Raw genomic sequence first — 15220 nt, 5'->3', positions numbered from 1 at the left:
AATAGGTGAGACTATAGCCACCACGCCTGGCTAATTTGTGTGTGTGTGTGTGTGTGTGTTTAGTAGAGACGAGGTTTCACCATATTGCCTAGGCTGGTCTCAAACTACTGAGCTCAAGTGATTCGCCACCTTGGCCTCCCAAAGTGCTGGGATTACAGGTATAAGCTACCGTGCCCGGCCACCTAATTTTTGTATATTTTGTAGAGACAAAGTTTTACCATGTTGCCCAGGCTCGTCTCAAACTCCTGCCCTCAAATGATCCTCCTGCCTCCGTCTCCCAAAGCGCTGGGATTACAAGTGTGAGCCACCACGCCGGCCTCTTTCTGCCTCTTTTATGAGTCATCATTCTAAATGTAATTTGGAAGGTAGGGAAAATATCAATGGCTAAATAAAATATACTCTCACATTGCGAGAAGTTCTCTCTGGGGGAAGTGGAAACTGTCCAGAGAAGAGCGGGAACAATTAGGGAAGACTTCCTGGGAGAGGCGAGATGGGAGAAGTCCTTTCCCTGGACTCAAGAGGAGGAGAGAGTGATGGTGGTGGCGAATCCAATCTGGCCTGCCTGGAATGGCGGGATAGCTAGAGAAGTTGTCGCAGGGGATCAAAGAGCACTGGGCCCAGGAGTCAGGAGATCCCAGTTTCTGGTCCTTAATTTACCAGAGCCTCTCCAGGCCTCAGTTTCTCCATCTGTAAAAGCATCCATCTAAACATCCATTTGGCTTCCTATGACAGGAAAGGCATGGGACCACTAGCTTGAAGGTTTGGTTGGGAAGAACAGCAGACCTGGATTTTTTTTTTTTTCTTTTCTTTTTTTGAGACAGGGTCTTGCTCTGTCACCCAGGCTGGAATGCAGTGGCACGATCACAGCTCACTGCAGCCTCGAACTTCTGGGCTGGGACTACAGGCATGTGCCTCACTATTGCCCAGACTGGTCTCAAACTCCTGGGCTCAAGTGATCTTCCTGCCTCGGCCTCCCAAAGTGCTGGGACTACAAGTGTGAGCCGCTGCACCTGGCCACACCTGGATTCTAACAAGGCCCTGGGCCAGGTATCTCTGGCTACCCATGTGGGAGAGACTGAGAGATGAGGATGGTGGTGGTGGCATGCTTGGAGCAGCTACATCCACAGAGGAGAGATGAATCACTTCTAGAGGAAATTCTCTAGAGAGTAGCTTTGGACCTTTTGCTTACAATACAGTGTCAACAACTTAGTGATACCCAAATCAGGGAAGAACCCGAACATGCCACTTATCAGGATTAAGTCTCAGAACAGCCCGAAGCCTGTGAGCATGATGCACTGACACTGAAGTGCTCTTCCAGGGCTAGGACTACAGACCTCAGTTTGCCCATCTGTCAAAGCTTCCATCTAAGCATCCATTTGGCTTCCTATGATGGGAAAGGCATGGGATCAGTCCCGGGCTGGGACTACAGGATCAGACAATGCTCAGCTCACAGATCCATACACTGGAGATATGCTGACACGCAGAGTGTGGAAAGAACACACTGGCATGGCCACCAATGGGGATGTGTAACCAGGAGCATTACACTTAGGTGCCAGGAGGGGACGGATGCAGGACCGAGCAGGTGACCAGTTCTGAGCAGATGGTTCAGGGAGAGAGAATTCAATTTAGCTCTAGGAGACACCTCTGCCCTACAAACACCTTCCACAATAAATATGAGCACACGCACCCCTGCCCCACTGGAGGGGCAGGAAGAAAGGGAGTCTTGCACTGGGGACGTTCTGCCTTCTTCAAGACGCCATGGTTGGGCGTGGTGGCTCACACCTGTAATCCCAACATTTAGGAGGCTGAGGCAGGAGGATCCCTTGAGCCCAGGAGTTCGAGGCTGCAGTGGGCCATGATCATGCCACTGCACGCCAGCCTGGGTAACAGAGAAAGACCTCATCTCTTTTTTTTTTGTTTTTTTTTGTTTTTTGAGATGGAGTCTCGCTCTGTCGCCCAGGCTGCAGTGCAGTGGCTCAATCTCCACTCACTGCAAGTTCCGCCTCCTGAGTTCACGTCATTCTCCTGCCTCAGCCTCCCTGAGTAGCTGGAACTACAGGTGCCCTCCACCACACCTGGCTAATATTTTTTTCTGTATTTTTGGTAGAGATGGGGTTTCCCCTTGTTAGCGAGGATGGTCTTGATCTCCGACCTTGTGATCCGCCCTCCTTGGCCTTCCAAAATGCTGGGATTACAGGCGTGAGCCACCATGCCTGGCCGACCTCATCTCTTTAAAATAAAATAAAATAGGCCGAGTGTGGTGGCTCAGGCCTGTAATTCCAAAACTTTAGGAGGCCAAGACGAGCGGATCACCTGAGGCCAGGAGTTCAAGATCAGCCTGGCCAACATGGCGAAGCCCCATCTCTACTAAAAATATCAAAAAATTAGCCGGGTGTGGTGGCAGGCACCTGTAATCCCAGCTACTCAGGAGGCTGAGGCAGGAGAATCGCTTGAACCTGGGAGGCAGAGGCTGCAGTGGGCTATCGTGCCATTGCACTCTAGCCTGGGCAACGAGAGCAAAACTCTGCTCAAAAATTTAAATTTAATTTAATTTAAGAAATAGGCCAGGTATGATGGCTCACGCCTATACTCCCAGCACTTTGGGAGGCCAAGGCGGGAGGATTAGTTGAGTTTATGAGTTCAAGACCAACCTGGGCAATATGGCAAAACCCCATATCTATCAGAAATACAAAAAATTGGCCGGGCGCGGTGGCTCAAGCCTGTAATCCCAGCACTTTGGGAGGCCGAGGCGGGCGGATCACAAGGTCAGGAGATCGAGACCACAGTGAAACCCCGTCTCTACTAAAAATACAAAAAATTAGCCGGGCGCGGTGGCGGGCGCCTGTAGTCCTAGCTACTCAGGAGGCTGAGGCAGGAGAATGGCCTGAACCCAGGAGGCGGAGCTTGCAGTGAGCTGAGATCGTGCCACTGCACTCCAGCCTGGGCAACAGCGTGAGACTCCGTCTCAAAAAAAAAAAAAAAAAAAAAAAAAAAAAAAAGAAATACAAAAAATTAGCTAGGCATGGTGGCATGCACCTGTGGTCCCAGCTACTCTGGAGGCTGAGGTGGGAGGATCACTTGAGGCTGGGAGATGGAGGCTGCAGTGAGCCACGATTGCACCACTGCACTCCAGCCTGGGTGACAGAGCGACACCCTATCTCATTAAAATAAAATAAAATAAGTAAAATAAAATAAAAAGATGCCATGATTCAGGAACAAGAAGGGGTAGGCGGGGTGGGAGGAGAGCAAAGTCCAGATTGCGGGGGGTGGTGGTTAGACAGCAGGTAGAGGCCCTGAGGCCCTTTTGGCTCTCTGAGTCTGGCCCGCCAGGCAAGAACCCAGTTCAGCGCGGGCACTCCAAGCAGCTGGTGTTGCTGGGGGCACAGCCTGGGTACGCACCAGCTCAGTCCTGGCTGCCCCGAAGTCCTGGACAGTGTCCCCCAGCTCTCCCTGTGGCCACAGGAAAGGTCTGGATGCAGAACCTGGTTCTCTTGGCTGGGGGTAATGCTGAATTTAGAGGGGCAGGGGTGGGGTGCCCCAACTCAGGCAGAAGGCTCTGGCCTCAAGCATCTTAGGTAGGAGTGGAATTAAGATCTGCTGGCTCTGGGACACTCTGGGGACACCGTCCACACAAGGATGGTACCTGGCGGGGAGGGATTGCTGAGCAGGAGCCTGCATGGGGTACAATGACCCGGGAGAGCCACCACGGGGTCCTTCACCCCATCCTGGGCCTTAGGGACTCTTAGGGCAACCGGCCCACCCCTCACCAGGCAGGACAGACTCGATCCAGACAGGCCCGTGGCCGCGAAGTGTGAAGCCGAAGCTCTTGTTGCCTTTGTAGACTCGGACAGTCCTGGGGAGAAAAAGAAGGGGCGAGCAGCGTGATGGAGAGGGGGTCCTAGGGCGCAGAGGTTGGAGATGTCCCGTGTCCCTCTCCCCTTAACCTCTCCGGCCCGCTCTGCAACCCAGCTGACGAGCCCCGCCCCTGCGCCCTCTCCCTGGGTCTCGGTCCCGAGCCCACCCGCAGGGAAGCGCCAGCGGCCAGTGCCTGTGAACCCCGCGTACCTGCGCGCGCCCCCGGGGCCGGCGAGGCCGCCCACCAGCAAAGAGGCCCTGCGCGGGGGCGGCTCATCCGGGCGGCGCGGCGCGGCGCTGGCGCGCGTGGATACCAGGAGGCGCTCGGGCCGCTCCTCGCTGCGGCTCCGGCGCAGTCGTTGCGCGCCCTGGGCCCGGCGGGCGCGGCACAGCTTGCCCAGGAGGCCCTGTGACACCACTTCGTCGAAGCGCGCCCGGTGCTTCTTGGGGATGAAGATCCTGCCGGCAAGGACGGCGGAGTCGGGGCGCGTTCCCGGACCCTGGATCTCTGCAAACCGCGGTCCGAAGGCGCGTCCTCGCGGGCGCCGCCCTGGGCTCTCCCGCCTCTTCCCAGGAGCGGCGGAGGGTTGGGGGGATCAGCAGCCGGTGGCAACCCAGTCTCCCCTAGGTGCTCGGATTTGCGCCCCCAGCTAGGACGTGGCGTCCTGCTCGCTCCACCTCAGGAATGGCGCGTTCGGACCGTCCTTCATGACTCTGGCCACTGCAGGGCCTGAGCCCCTCCAAGCTAGTCCACGCACACGTTCCTCCTCCTGCCTCTGTCCTCCTTCTCTGGCCTCTTCCCTGACTCCCTCTGCACCCACCAGGCCAAGCCCCAAGTCAGGGATCCCCACCACCCACTGTCTCCCACCTGGTCTCTAGGTGGCTCTGCGGGAGGAAACTGGAACCTATGAGCCGCTCACCACGCCTCCAGTCTTCCTGCTTGCTTCTCTGGCCAGTCCTATCTGCAGCTGCCCACTCAGATACCTGCCAGGAACCGCTTCTGCCGCCTTCAGTCCTATCTCTAAGCTCTTGCCCAGGCTCTTGCCCCAGCCTGGTCCACTCCTTTGCTTCCTTAGCTGAATGAGGCTCCATACTCAACACTGGCCTCCTTCCAACTTAATCCTACATGTATGCAGGGAGCCTCTGCTCTCTGTGCCAGCCAGGAACTGGGGTTCAAAGCTGAAGGGACTGTGGCTCCCACTCTCAAAGTAGTTACCTTGGAAGTAAGAGGCAGGGGGAAGGCCCCGGGGTCTCTGCTGTGGGGCTAGAAACTCCCTTTCTTTCTCTGTCTCTCTCTGTTTTTTTCTCTTTTGAGGCAGGGTCTTGCTCTGTCTCCCAGGCTATAGTACAGTGGCACAATCATAGCTCGATCATAGCTCACTGTAACCTGGAACTCCTGGTCTCAAGGGATCCTCCTGCCTCAGCCTCCCTTGTAGCTAGGACTACAGGCACATGCCACCAGGCTAATTTTTTTTTTTTTTTTTTTCCAGAGTCTTGCTCTGTCACCCAGGCTGGAGTGCAATGGTGAGATCTCAGCTCACTGGAACCTCCACCTCCCTGGTTCAAGCAATTCTTCCACCTCAGTCTCCCGAGTAGCTGGGATTATGGGTGCACGCCACCACGCCCGGCTAATTTTTGTGTTTTCAGTAAAGATGGGGGTTTCACCATGTTGGCCAGGCTGGTCTTGAACTCCTGACCTCAGGTGATCTGCCTGCCTCGGCCTCCCAAAGTCCTGGGATTACAGACGTGAGCCACCATGCCTGGCATTTTTTTCTTTTTAATTTTTTTGTAGAGTTGAGGCTCTGTGTTGCCCAGGCTGGTCTCAAACTCCTGGGATCAAGTGATACTCCCACCTCCGCTTCTCAAAGTGCTGGGATTACAGGGCTGAGCTACCACACCCAGCCTTGGAAGCTTTCTGAGGGTTAGGCCTATAGTTCAATCCTGAGCCACAGTGACTGACCAGGGCTCAGCACACAGGAGAGACTCAGTCAACAGAAGGTCCACCAGCAGCCTAACCCCATCTCTGAGTAATGGCAGCAGTTAACATCCTGATGGACTCTGCGGTCTGTGGCAGAGGATTCTGAGGCACAGAGAGGACTCGTAGCTCTCCATGGTTACATAGCTGGCATCAGAGCCCAGACTTCAGCACTCAGCACTGTGGCAGGACCTCTAATGAGAGCCCCTGAAGGTCTGGTTGCCTGTGAGGCCTCCCTGGCTGCATCCCAAGGCTCCATTCCCTCTTCCTTGTACCAGGTGCCAGGGCCAAGGGCAAGATGAGGGGGAGAAGGGAGAAGGGATCAGTGGCCTTGCCGCTGAAATACAAACCCCTCTTCGGTGTCCAGCGGCCCTCACACTTCCCTCCACCTCTGTGGGTAGGAGTAATTAGGCCAGCCAGGCAAAAGAAGTTGTCTGGTGGGAGGAAGTGGGTGTGGATTCTCAGGGAGGAGGCTCTGTCCCTGCAGTGAGCTCTGCTCCAGGTCTGGATAGTCCGGGGGATAATCAGGAGCCAGGATGAATGTCCTGATCACTTCTGCCCGGTGCCCGTTCCCATCCACCTGCAATGTTTCCTGCAAATCCGGAAACTCAGCCTCACCCCCCAGATGGTCACTTAAGGTCTCCGGAACCTGACCCCTCCATCTGCCTGGCCTGGACATTCCCTAGCGCCTCCCAGACCTCAAGTCTCACGTCCAGGCAAAGGAGAAAAGAAACACACCTGAGACTGTCCATCACATTACGGCTCCAGCCACAGACTCTGAAAACATCACCCCATGCACCCGAATCCTGAGTCCAACCTGGGCAGGAGTCAAGAGGACATCACAGCTCTACCTTCCAGCAGCAACTAGAAAAGGCCCTGTTGTCCGGGCGCGGTGGCTCAAGCCTGTAATCCTAGCACTTTGGGAGGCCGAGGCGGGCAGATTACCTGAGGTCAGGAGTTCGAGACCAGCCTGGCCAATGTCATGAAATCCCGTCTCTACTAAAAATACAAAACTTAGCCGGGCATGGTGGCGCACTCCTGTAATCCCAGCTACTCAGGAGGCTGAGGCACAAGAATTGCTTGAACCCGGGGGACAGAGGTTGCAGTGAGCCCAGATTGCACCACTGCACTCCAGCCTGGGCAACAGAGTGAGACTCCATCTCAAAAAAAAAAAAAAATAAAAGGCCCTGTTCCCCAGGTGGGAACCTGGCTTTCACGAACTGCACAGATGGAAGAAGGCTGGGCGGCCCTTTCCTTACTTGGTGTTTTTGGGGCTGAGACAGAGGCCAAGGCTGCCTGGTGAGCCAGACATCCAACCTGGCTCCTGCTGGTCCTCCATGCAGCTCAGTCTGGCCCAGAGTCCCCAGCCCTGGGTCTGCCCTAAATCAACTGACCCAGCAGAACCAGGAGCAGGGGGGCCACAGCGAATATTGCCACCAGTCACTATTCCTCTGACTGGCAGTCCAGCAATCACTGTCTCTGCTATGCCAACAGGCCTCTCTCAGGCCACAGGACTCTTCCTGGGGGTCACACAATGACCTTGCACCCCAGGTCAGTTCTGTTCTCTCTGCTAGAGTCAGGTCTAAATCCAACTCCAAGTTCCTACTCCGCCCCCTTGTAGGGTCCTCTCTCTCCATTTCCTGTCCCCTTCCCACCCAGCTTTCTCTCTCTCTCTTTTTTTTTTTTTTGAGATGGAGTCTCGGAGTCTCACTCTGTTGCCCAGGCTGGAGTGCAGTGGTGTGATCTCCGCTCACTGCAAGCTCCACCTCCCAGATTCACGCCATTCTCCTGCCTCAGCCTCCCAAGTAGCTGGGACTACAGGCGCGTGCCTCCACACCTGGCTAATTTTTTGTATTTTTAGAAAAGACGGGGTTTCACTGTTTTAGCCAGGATGGTCTCGATCTCCTGACCTCGTGATCCACCCGCCTCAGCCTCCCAAAGTGCTGGGATTACAGGTGTGAGCCACTGCGCCTGGCTTTTTCGTTGTTGTTGTTTGAGAGACACTCTCTGTCACCCAGGATGGAGTACAGTGGTACAATCTTGGCTCACTGCAACCTCCGCCTCCCAGGTTCAAGCGATTCTTCTGCCTCAGCCTGTTGAGTATCTGGGGCTACAGGCATGCACCACCACACCCGGCTGTTTTTTGTATTTTTAGTAGAGAAGGGGTTTCACCATGTTGGTCAGGCTGGTCTCGAACTCCTGACCTCAAAAGATCCGCCCCCCCCCACCCTCGGCCTCCCAAAGTGCTGGGATTACAGGCGTGAGCCACCGCGCCTGGCCGTCTCACCCAGCTTTCTCTATCTCACCTTTGATTATTAGCCAGCGAAATGGTGGCAAGGGGACAAGGGTGCCCTGGTTCCCTATAGGGAGCACGGCAGTGGGGAGGTCGTGCCCCCCAAACTCAGGATGAGATGACCCCGATTTTCACAAGAGCACCCAACCTCAGTCTCGGCCCTCTGTCCTGTCCCCTCGACCAGCCCAGTTGTAGGAAGGAAAGTGGGCTTTCAATCCCAGCCTTTTGTCCCAACACCGACTCTTTAGGGCCGCGCACGGGTTCTGAGCGCCCAACGCTTAGACCTCGCCCACCCAGTTTATTTCCAAACTCCCTGGGCCTCGGGCTCCGCCCAGGCTCGGAGGGTGCCCACCCAGGGCAGGGAAGCCCCTCCACACTCCAGCCCCACCCCCTTTCAAACCAGCCCGAAGCGGATCCGTGGCGCACTGGGCGCACGGTTCCCGGAGGCGCCGGACGCGATGGGGGAATCTACCGAAAGTGCCGAGAGAAGCCCTGGTCCTTCCCCATCTGGAGCCGGGGATCGCGGCGCGGCAGGTGCCGAAGGGCAGGGGGTAGCCGAGCCCGGGAGTGGAGCGAGCGCGCCGCGACTCCACGCACCTCTGCCCGGCGAGCGCTCACGGCCCCTCCCGAGCGGTCCCGGCCCGCAGCCCCGCCCCGCCCCCTCTTGGTGGCCCCGCCCCCTCCCGGTGGCCCCGCCTCTCCCCTGCTGGGACCCTTTGGTCGTTCTGGGGTGCAGCGGAAACTGGGGGCGGTTTGAAGCCGCCACGCTCACTCCCCTTGGCTCTCTCCATTATTCCCTCCGCAGGATCCTCGCCTGCGTCCTCTCCAGCCACTGCGCCCCGAAACCCCCACAGTGGCGAGTCCCTGCAGTTTAGAGGAAGCCCCGACGGCATTTGGTAGAGCATGCTGTGTTTTCCGGAGGGAATGGCCTTTGCGCTGGACTCCAGGGCTCAGCAGGAGTCGCCCAGCTAGAAGAAGCCCTCTCTATCTTCTCCGGGGTCGGGGAGGGACCCACCTCAGCCTCCGGAGTAGCTAGGACTACAGGCATGTACCACCATGTCTGGCTAATTCTCGGCTGTGGCCGAGAAGAGGCTGGATAGGGAGACTTTGAACGCGGTGGTCAGCAGCTGAGACCCCACTCTGGGAACAGGAGGGAGCCGTGGGCGGGTTTCAGGGTTCAAGGAGAGGTGGAAGGAATCCAAATGTTTTGGCACACCAGGAGAGGGGTGATGCTGGGAGGTGACCCAGAGCGGGGTGTTGGGGTGGGACAAGAAGCTGGATTCCAAAACACAGAGGAGGTGGAGTGTCTGAGGCCCGAGGAGTGCGAGTGAGGACAGGGCGCCCAGGCTGTGACAATCCCCAGGTGAGTGGGGAGGGAGCGAGTAGAGGGCCTCCCTGAGCTGCGCATCCTGCCCTGCCAAGAGAGAAGAGGGGAGGAACGTTAAAGGAGAGGAGAGGAAGGTGACAGGAAAGGAGGTCTGGACTCTTCCCTGGGGGCTCTGGGCCTGCCATCCCCTGAACGGCCGCAGGAGGGGACCCCAGCATGCCTGCTTGTGTTGTCATGTCTCAAGGAGTCCCCACTGCCACTGGAGAGGCGCAGAATCAGGCCTGATGAACAAATGATAGAGTTGGGGTAACCAGTTCAAGGCACATCCTGGGGAGGGGCTCTTCAGGGGCACCCCCAACCAGGAACATCAGCATGAGGCCCTCACCAAAGACAGGCTGGAACAGCAGAGGCGGGATGCCCCGGGCCTTTCCCTCTGTCTCAGAGGGACAGCTCCCATGGGGCAGCCCGTGGGTACCTGTGGGTCCGATCATCGGTCTTTAGTACTGCCCCCACACTTTTCTCCAACCCACCACAGCCCCCCATTCTTGGCCCCAGCAGGACCAACACCTTGAAGTAACCTCCCGTGGCTGTACTTCTTCCTGGAAGCAGCCAGAAACAAGAGCCAGTGCCCACTCATGCCGTGCCCTTTCCAAGCCCTGTCCTCAGCTCTGCGAGGGAGAGAAGCAGCTGACAAGCCTCCAAGCCAGCACAGCTCCCTGACGTCTGTGGGGCTCCAGCCATCCCATTATGATTGGAGCCATTCCTGGTTGTATTGTGCCGGCTGCAGTGGCCCAGCATCCAGAACCAGGCATGGCCAAAGGCTCTGAAAACCGTCCACCGTGCTGTGGGAACAGGAGATGCAACCCGGGAGCAGATGCCCAGGGTCGAATCCAGGCACACTACCTCAGGGCCAGGTCTCCGTGGGCACCGTGGGGCCAGCTGCTCATGCCTGTGGCCAGGTGACCCAGGGCAGCATGAGGTGGTCACCCAGTCACCAAGTGATCACCAGGGGACAGGCAACAGCCGGACTTCCCTGAAGTGTCTACTCCAGCAGAAGGCACTGCCTAAGATTCCTCCAGAGCTGTACTTCTCAACCAGTCGTGATTTTGTCCACCCAGGGGGTATTTGGCAGTCACTTGGCATTTTGTTTGTTACAAAATGACAACTGACAGGGGGTTGTGCTACTGGCTTCTAGAGGGTAGAGGCCTGGGATGCTGGTAAACATCCTATAATGTGCAGGACAGCCCCTGACAACAGAGAAATATCAGCTCCCAAATGTCAGCAGTGCCCTACTTGAGACACCTGCTGTTGGGGAAAAAAGAGCTTCCCTAAGAGAAGCCAATACTAATTGAGCACATATTTTATGCCTGGTGCTTCCATCTACACATCTTATAGAATTCCCCCAACATCTCTCTTATTTATTTATTTATTTATTTATTTATTTGAGACGGAGTCTCGCTTTGTCGCCCAGGCTGGAGTGCAGTGGCCGGATCTCAGCTCACTGCAAGCTCCGCCTCCCGGGTTTACGCCATTCTCCTGACTCAGCCTCCCGGGACTACAGGCGCCCGCCACCTTGCCCGGCAATTTTTTTTTTTTTTTTTTTGTATTTTTCAGTAGAGACGGGGTTTCACTGGGTTAGCCAGGATGGTCTCGATCTCCTGACCTCGTGATCTGCCCGTCTCGGCCTCCCAAAGGGCTGGGATTACAGGCTTGAGCCACCGCGCCCGGCCTCTCTTATTTATTTTTAGAGACAGAGTCTTGCTGTCACCCAGGCTGGAGTGCAGTGGCATGATCATGAATCACTGCAGCCTCAAATTCCTGGGCTCAAGTGATCCTCCCACCTCAGCCTCCCAAGTAGTTAGGACTACAGGCATGTACCACCATGCCTAGCTAATTTTTAAATTTTTTTTTGTAGAGATAGGGTCTCACTCTGTTGCCCAGCCTGGTCTTCAACTGCTGGCCTTAAGCAATCCTTCCGCTTCAGCCTCCAAAATTGCGGGGATTACAGGCAGGCACCACTGCTCCCAGCTCATTTTTAAACTTTTTTTTTTTTAAGAGATGGGGTCTTGCTATGTTGTCTAGACTGGCCTTAAGCTCCTGGGCTCCGGTGATCCTCCTACCTCAGCCTCCCAAAATGCTGGGATCACAGGTGTGAACCACCAAACCCAGCTAAATTTTTTATTTGTATTTTTTGTAGAGATAGGGTTTCACTATGCTGCCCAGACTGGTCTTGAACTCTGGCCTTAAGCAACCCTCCTGCCTCAGCCTCCCAAAATGCTGGGCTTACAGGCATGAACCACTGCGCCCAGCCCCAATAACTCTATATTATGGTGTTTGTGACACTTGGCAGTGAAGCAGAAGAGGGTGACGGGGTGCAGATGGTCCCTCACATGCCACCCTTAGATTTTCAACTCACCTCTTTCCTGCTTTCAGTTGGCTGAGTTCATTTACATGGTTTCCTACCAAGAACCCTGCTGGGAACACCCAGAAACTACCAACCCCATTTTACAGACAAACTGTGGATGTCAGTGAACCTGCTTGAGGTTGCACTGCCAGTGAGTGAACCTGTATTCAAGCCGGGTCTGTCCGGATTCCGAATCCCAGCTTCTACCATGACCTGCCCCCGACCTGACACCCCTGTTCCCCCCACCCCACCACCCATATTTCCTGAAACACTAGTGGACTGCAAAGCTGACTCTGCTTTCCTGTTCCCTCCTGGCCACGTCACGATTTCCAAACTGCCTGGCCTGTCCTAATTAGAAAGCCATTTTCTCACTTCATCAGATCGGGATCCCTTTGGGGACAGACCCAAATTAGCCTCCCAGTCGCAGGATTAACTGTTGTGGTGAAGGAAGAGGAAACCTCCTGCTTACATGGTGACCACAGACCCATCTCACCCTTTACAGCAGCAGTGCTATCCAAGGGAATGTCTTGTGATGATGGACAAGGTCTACATCCGCCTGGTCCTGTACAGTAGCCGCTAGCCATATGTCACTGTCACTGTTGTGTGCTTGGAATGTGGCTAGTGAGACTGAGAAGCTGAACTTTATATTTTATCAAATACTAATTACATTTAACGTGTTTTTTTTTTTTTGGAACAGAGTCTGGCTCTATCACCCAGGCTGGAGGCTGGAGTGCAGTGGCTTGATCTCAGCTCACTGCAACCTCCACCTCCCGGGTTCAAGCGATTCTCCTGCTTCAGCCTCCCAAGTAGCTGGGATTACAGGCACCTGCCATCATGCCCAACAAATTTTTTTTTTTCTGTCGCCCAGGCTGGAGTGCAGTGGCCAGATCTCAGCTCACTGCAAGCTCCGCCTCCCGGGTTTAGGCCATTCTCCTGCCTCAGCCTCCCCAGTAGCTGGGACTACAGGCGCCCGCCACCTCGCCCGGATAGTTTTTTTTTGTATTTTTTAGCAGAGACGGGGTTTCACCATGTTAGCCAGGATGGTCTCGATCTCTTGAGCTTGTGATCTGCCCATCTCGGCCTCCCAAAGTGCTGGGATTACAGGCTTGAGCCACTGCGCCCGGCCTTTTTTTTTTTTTTTTGAGACAGAGTTTCACTCCTGTTGCCCAGGCTGGAGTGCAATGGCGTGATCTTGGCTCACTGCAATCTCCGCCTCCCATGTTCAAGCAATTCTCCTGCCTCAGCCTCCCGAGTAGCTGGGATTACAGGCATGTGCCACCACACCCAGCTAATTTTGTATTTTCAGTAGAGATGGGATTTCTCCATGTTGGTCAGGCTGGTCTCAAACTCCCAACCTTAGGTGATCTGCCCGCCTCAGCCTCCCAAATTGCTGGGATTACAGGTGTGAGCCACCGCGCCGGGCCCTGCCCAGCTAATTGTTGTATTTTTAGTAGAGACGGGGTTTCACTATGTTGGCCAGGCTGGTCTCAAATTCCTGACCTCAGGTGATCCACCCGCCTCGGCCTCCTAAAGTGCTGGAATTACAGGCATAAGCCACCATGCCCAGCCACATTTAACTTTAAATAACCATATGTGGCTAGTGGCTAGTGTGCCAGATGGCCCAGCTTCATGGTGTCACTGGTCCCTTCTACTTCTCCCTAAGCCTTCCATGTTGGCCACTGGGATCACCCTTTAGTGAGGCCACACCTCTCTGATTTGGGTGGGTCCTGGCCTCCTTGCAGAGCTTTGACACACACACATGTGTATATTTTTTTGCCTACCACCCTTTGGCTATTCAACCTCTCACTTAAATCTTACCTCTTGGTGGGGCACAGTGGCTCACACCTGTAATCCCAGAACTTTGGGAGGCTGAGATGGGAGGATCTCTTGAGGCCAGGCCAGCCTGGGCAAGATAGTGAGACCCTGTCTCTATTTATAAATTCTTAAAAAAATTAAACCTTGTCTCTCCTCAGTGTGGGGTCCTAGGGCCCAAGTGGTGGCTCTCTGTGGTCCCCTCTACTCCCTGTTGGTTGGTTCATAGCTGGGGACTGTTGGATGCCACAGGCCAGGGTGGCACTGCCCTCTGCTCTGTGGCTAGCACCTGGCCTATCTGAACTCTCCTTGGGGACCGTCCTCCCACATCCACAGGAGGCACCACCAGACTCCACCAGTCACTAAGCCACAGCACCGCCACCTCCTGCTGCCTCCTCCAAGAAGCCTGCCCTGGTTGCTCTGTGCTGAGTTAGCCATCAACTGGCACCCAACCGTGGGAATCACAGCTGCGTCTGTGGCTCCTTCATGCCCCCTCTGACCTCTCTCCAGATGGGGCTGCCCAGAGATTGCTGCCACCCTAGAGGCCAGCACACTGTGGGGCCATGGGTGACAGGCCAGCCCTGGGGAGGGGGTTGTTGGGAAGTGGGGGTTTGAAGAGGTGGAGGGTGGCTGAAGCCCTACTGCCAGGGTAATATTCTCCTTGCAAAGCCCAGCTGGGCGCCGCCCCTTCCTCCAGCAGCCTCCCCACTTTTCCTGGCGCTTACAGCAGAGGCTGCCGTTTCAGGCTGCGGGGACCGGGCATCCCCAGGTGTCCAGGGCTCCCGCTGCCCGGGCTCTAAATCGAGCGCACCCAAGGGTGTTCCCCCTCCCGCGCCCTGCCCGACCTGCTGCCGCGGCTGCCGGCGGCTTGGGGACCAACAGCGGCTGGGAAAGGCGGGCTTGGGGATGTCCCGGGGGGCAGGCGGGCTGCCCCGGGAGAGGGGCAGGAACAGACGCCGGCAGCGCTCTGGGGAGAGGAGGAGAACCGAAAGGGCCTCCAGCCGAGCCCGGCTGCCAGCAGCCTGGAGACTAGCGAGCCAACTTCCTGGGGGACAGCTGGGCCGCCTGCGCCCCGCTGGCCCATCCCTGGTGGGGAGGGGCGGGACGGGGGGGCTGCCTGTCAATCAGCTCCCCAGGAAGCCCTCAGAGCCAGCGCATCATCTCCGCGGCAAATTCGGCTCTAGAAATAACTTTTTTCTTTTTTTCCCCTCTTATGATTCTCCTAGCAAGGGGCTCACCCCTTACTCACCCCAGGCAGCTCATGGTGGCCTCTTTCGGTGGTGGTCGCCTATGCTCCGCTGCAGAACCGAGAGTGCGTCGGGGCTGGGGTGGGGTGGGGGGCGGGGAGGGTGGCCAGCCCAGTCCCTGACATTGGCCAGGCCCAGAGGGAGGGGCAGGCTGCGGGGTGAATGGCAGCAAGGGGAGGGGGCGGGCTGAGTCCGGGAAGGGGGAGGGGAGGGATGGGGGAGCAGTCGCAGGCCCGGGAGGCTGGGTGAGGAGGGAACCCCGGCGGGATCCAGGGAGGGAGAACAGCAGTCCAGCCTAGAGGGGGCT

The 15220-nt window shown here is 56.3% G+C and overlaps 1 protein-coding gene across 1 annotated transcript in view; it reads right to left on the bottom strand.

The window, feature by feature from the left end:
• GRID2IP (Grid2 interacting protein) overlaps positions 1-14929 on the bottom strand; it is a 44480-nt gene extending 29551 nt beyond the window's left edge. The window contains exons 1-7 of the mRNA XM_077998159.1: positions 14916-14929; positions 14376-14752; positions 9981-10049; positions 9803-9925; positions 8596-8848; positions 4066-4314; positions 3768-3853 (exon numbers count right to left, since the gene is read on the bottom strand). Coding sequence (XP_077854285.1) covers positions 3768-3853; positions 4066-4314; positions 8596-8848; positions 9803-9925; positions 9981-10049; positions 14376-14752; positions 14916-14929 — 1171 coding nt within the window. The remainder of the gene's footprint in view (positions 1-3767; positions 3854-4065; positions 4315-8595; positions 8849-9802; positions 9926-9980; positions 10050-14375; positions 14753-14915) is intronic.
• Positions 14930-15220: the final 291 nt, after the last annotated feature.

Source organism: Macaca mulatta, chromosome 3 (genome assembly GCF_049350105.2).
Source record: "Macaca mulatta isolate MMU2019108-1 chromosome 3, T2T-MMU8v2.0, whole genome shotgun sequence".
Classification (NCBI taxonomy): Eukaryota; Metazoa; Chordata; class Mammalia; order Primates; family Cercopithecidae; genus Macaca; species Macaca mulatta.
Note: the sequence above shows the minus strand (reverse complement) of the source record. Positions and strands in the feature narration are given on the sequence as shown.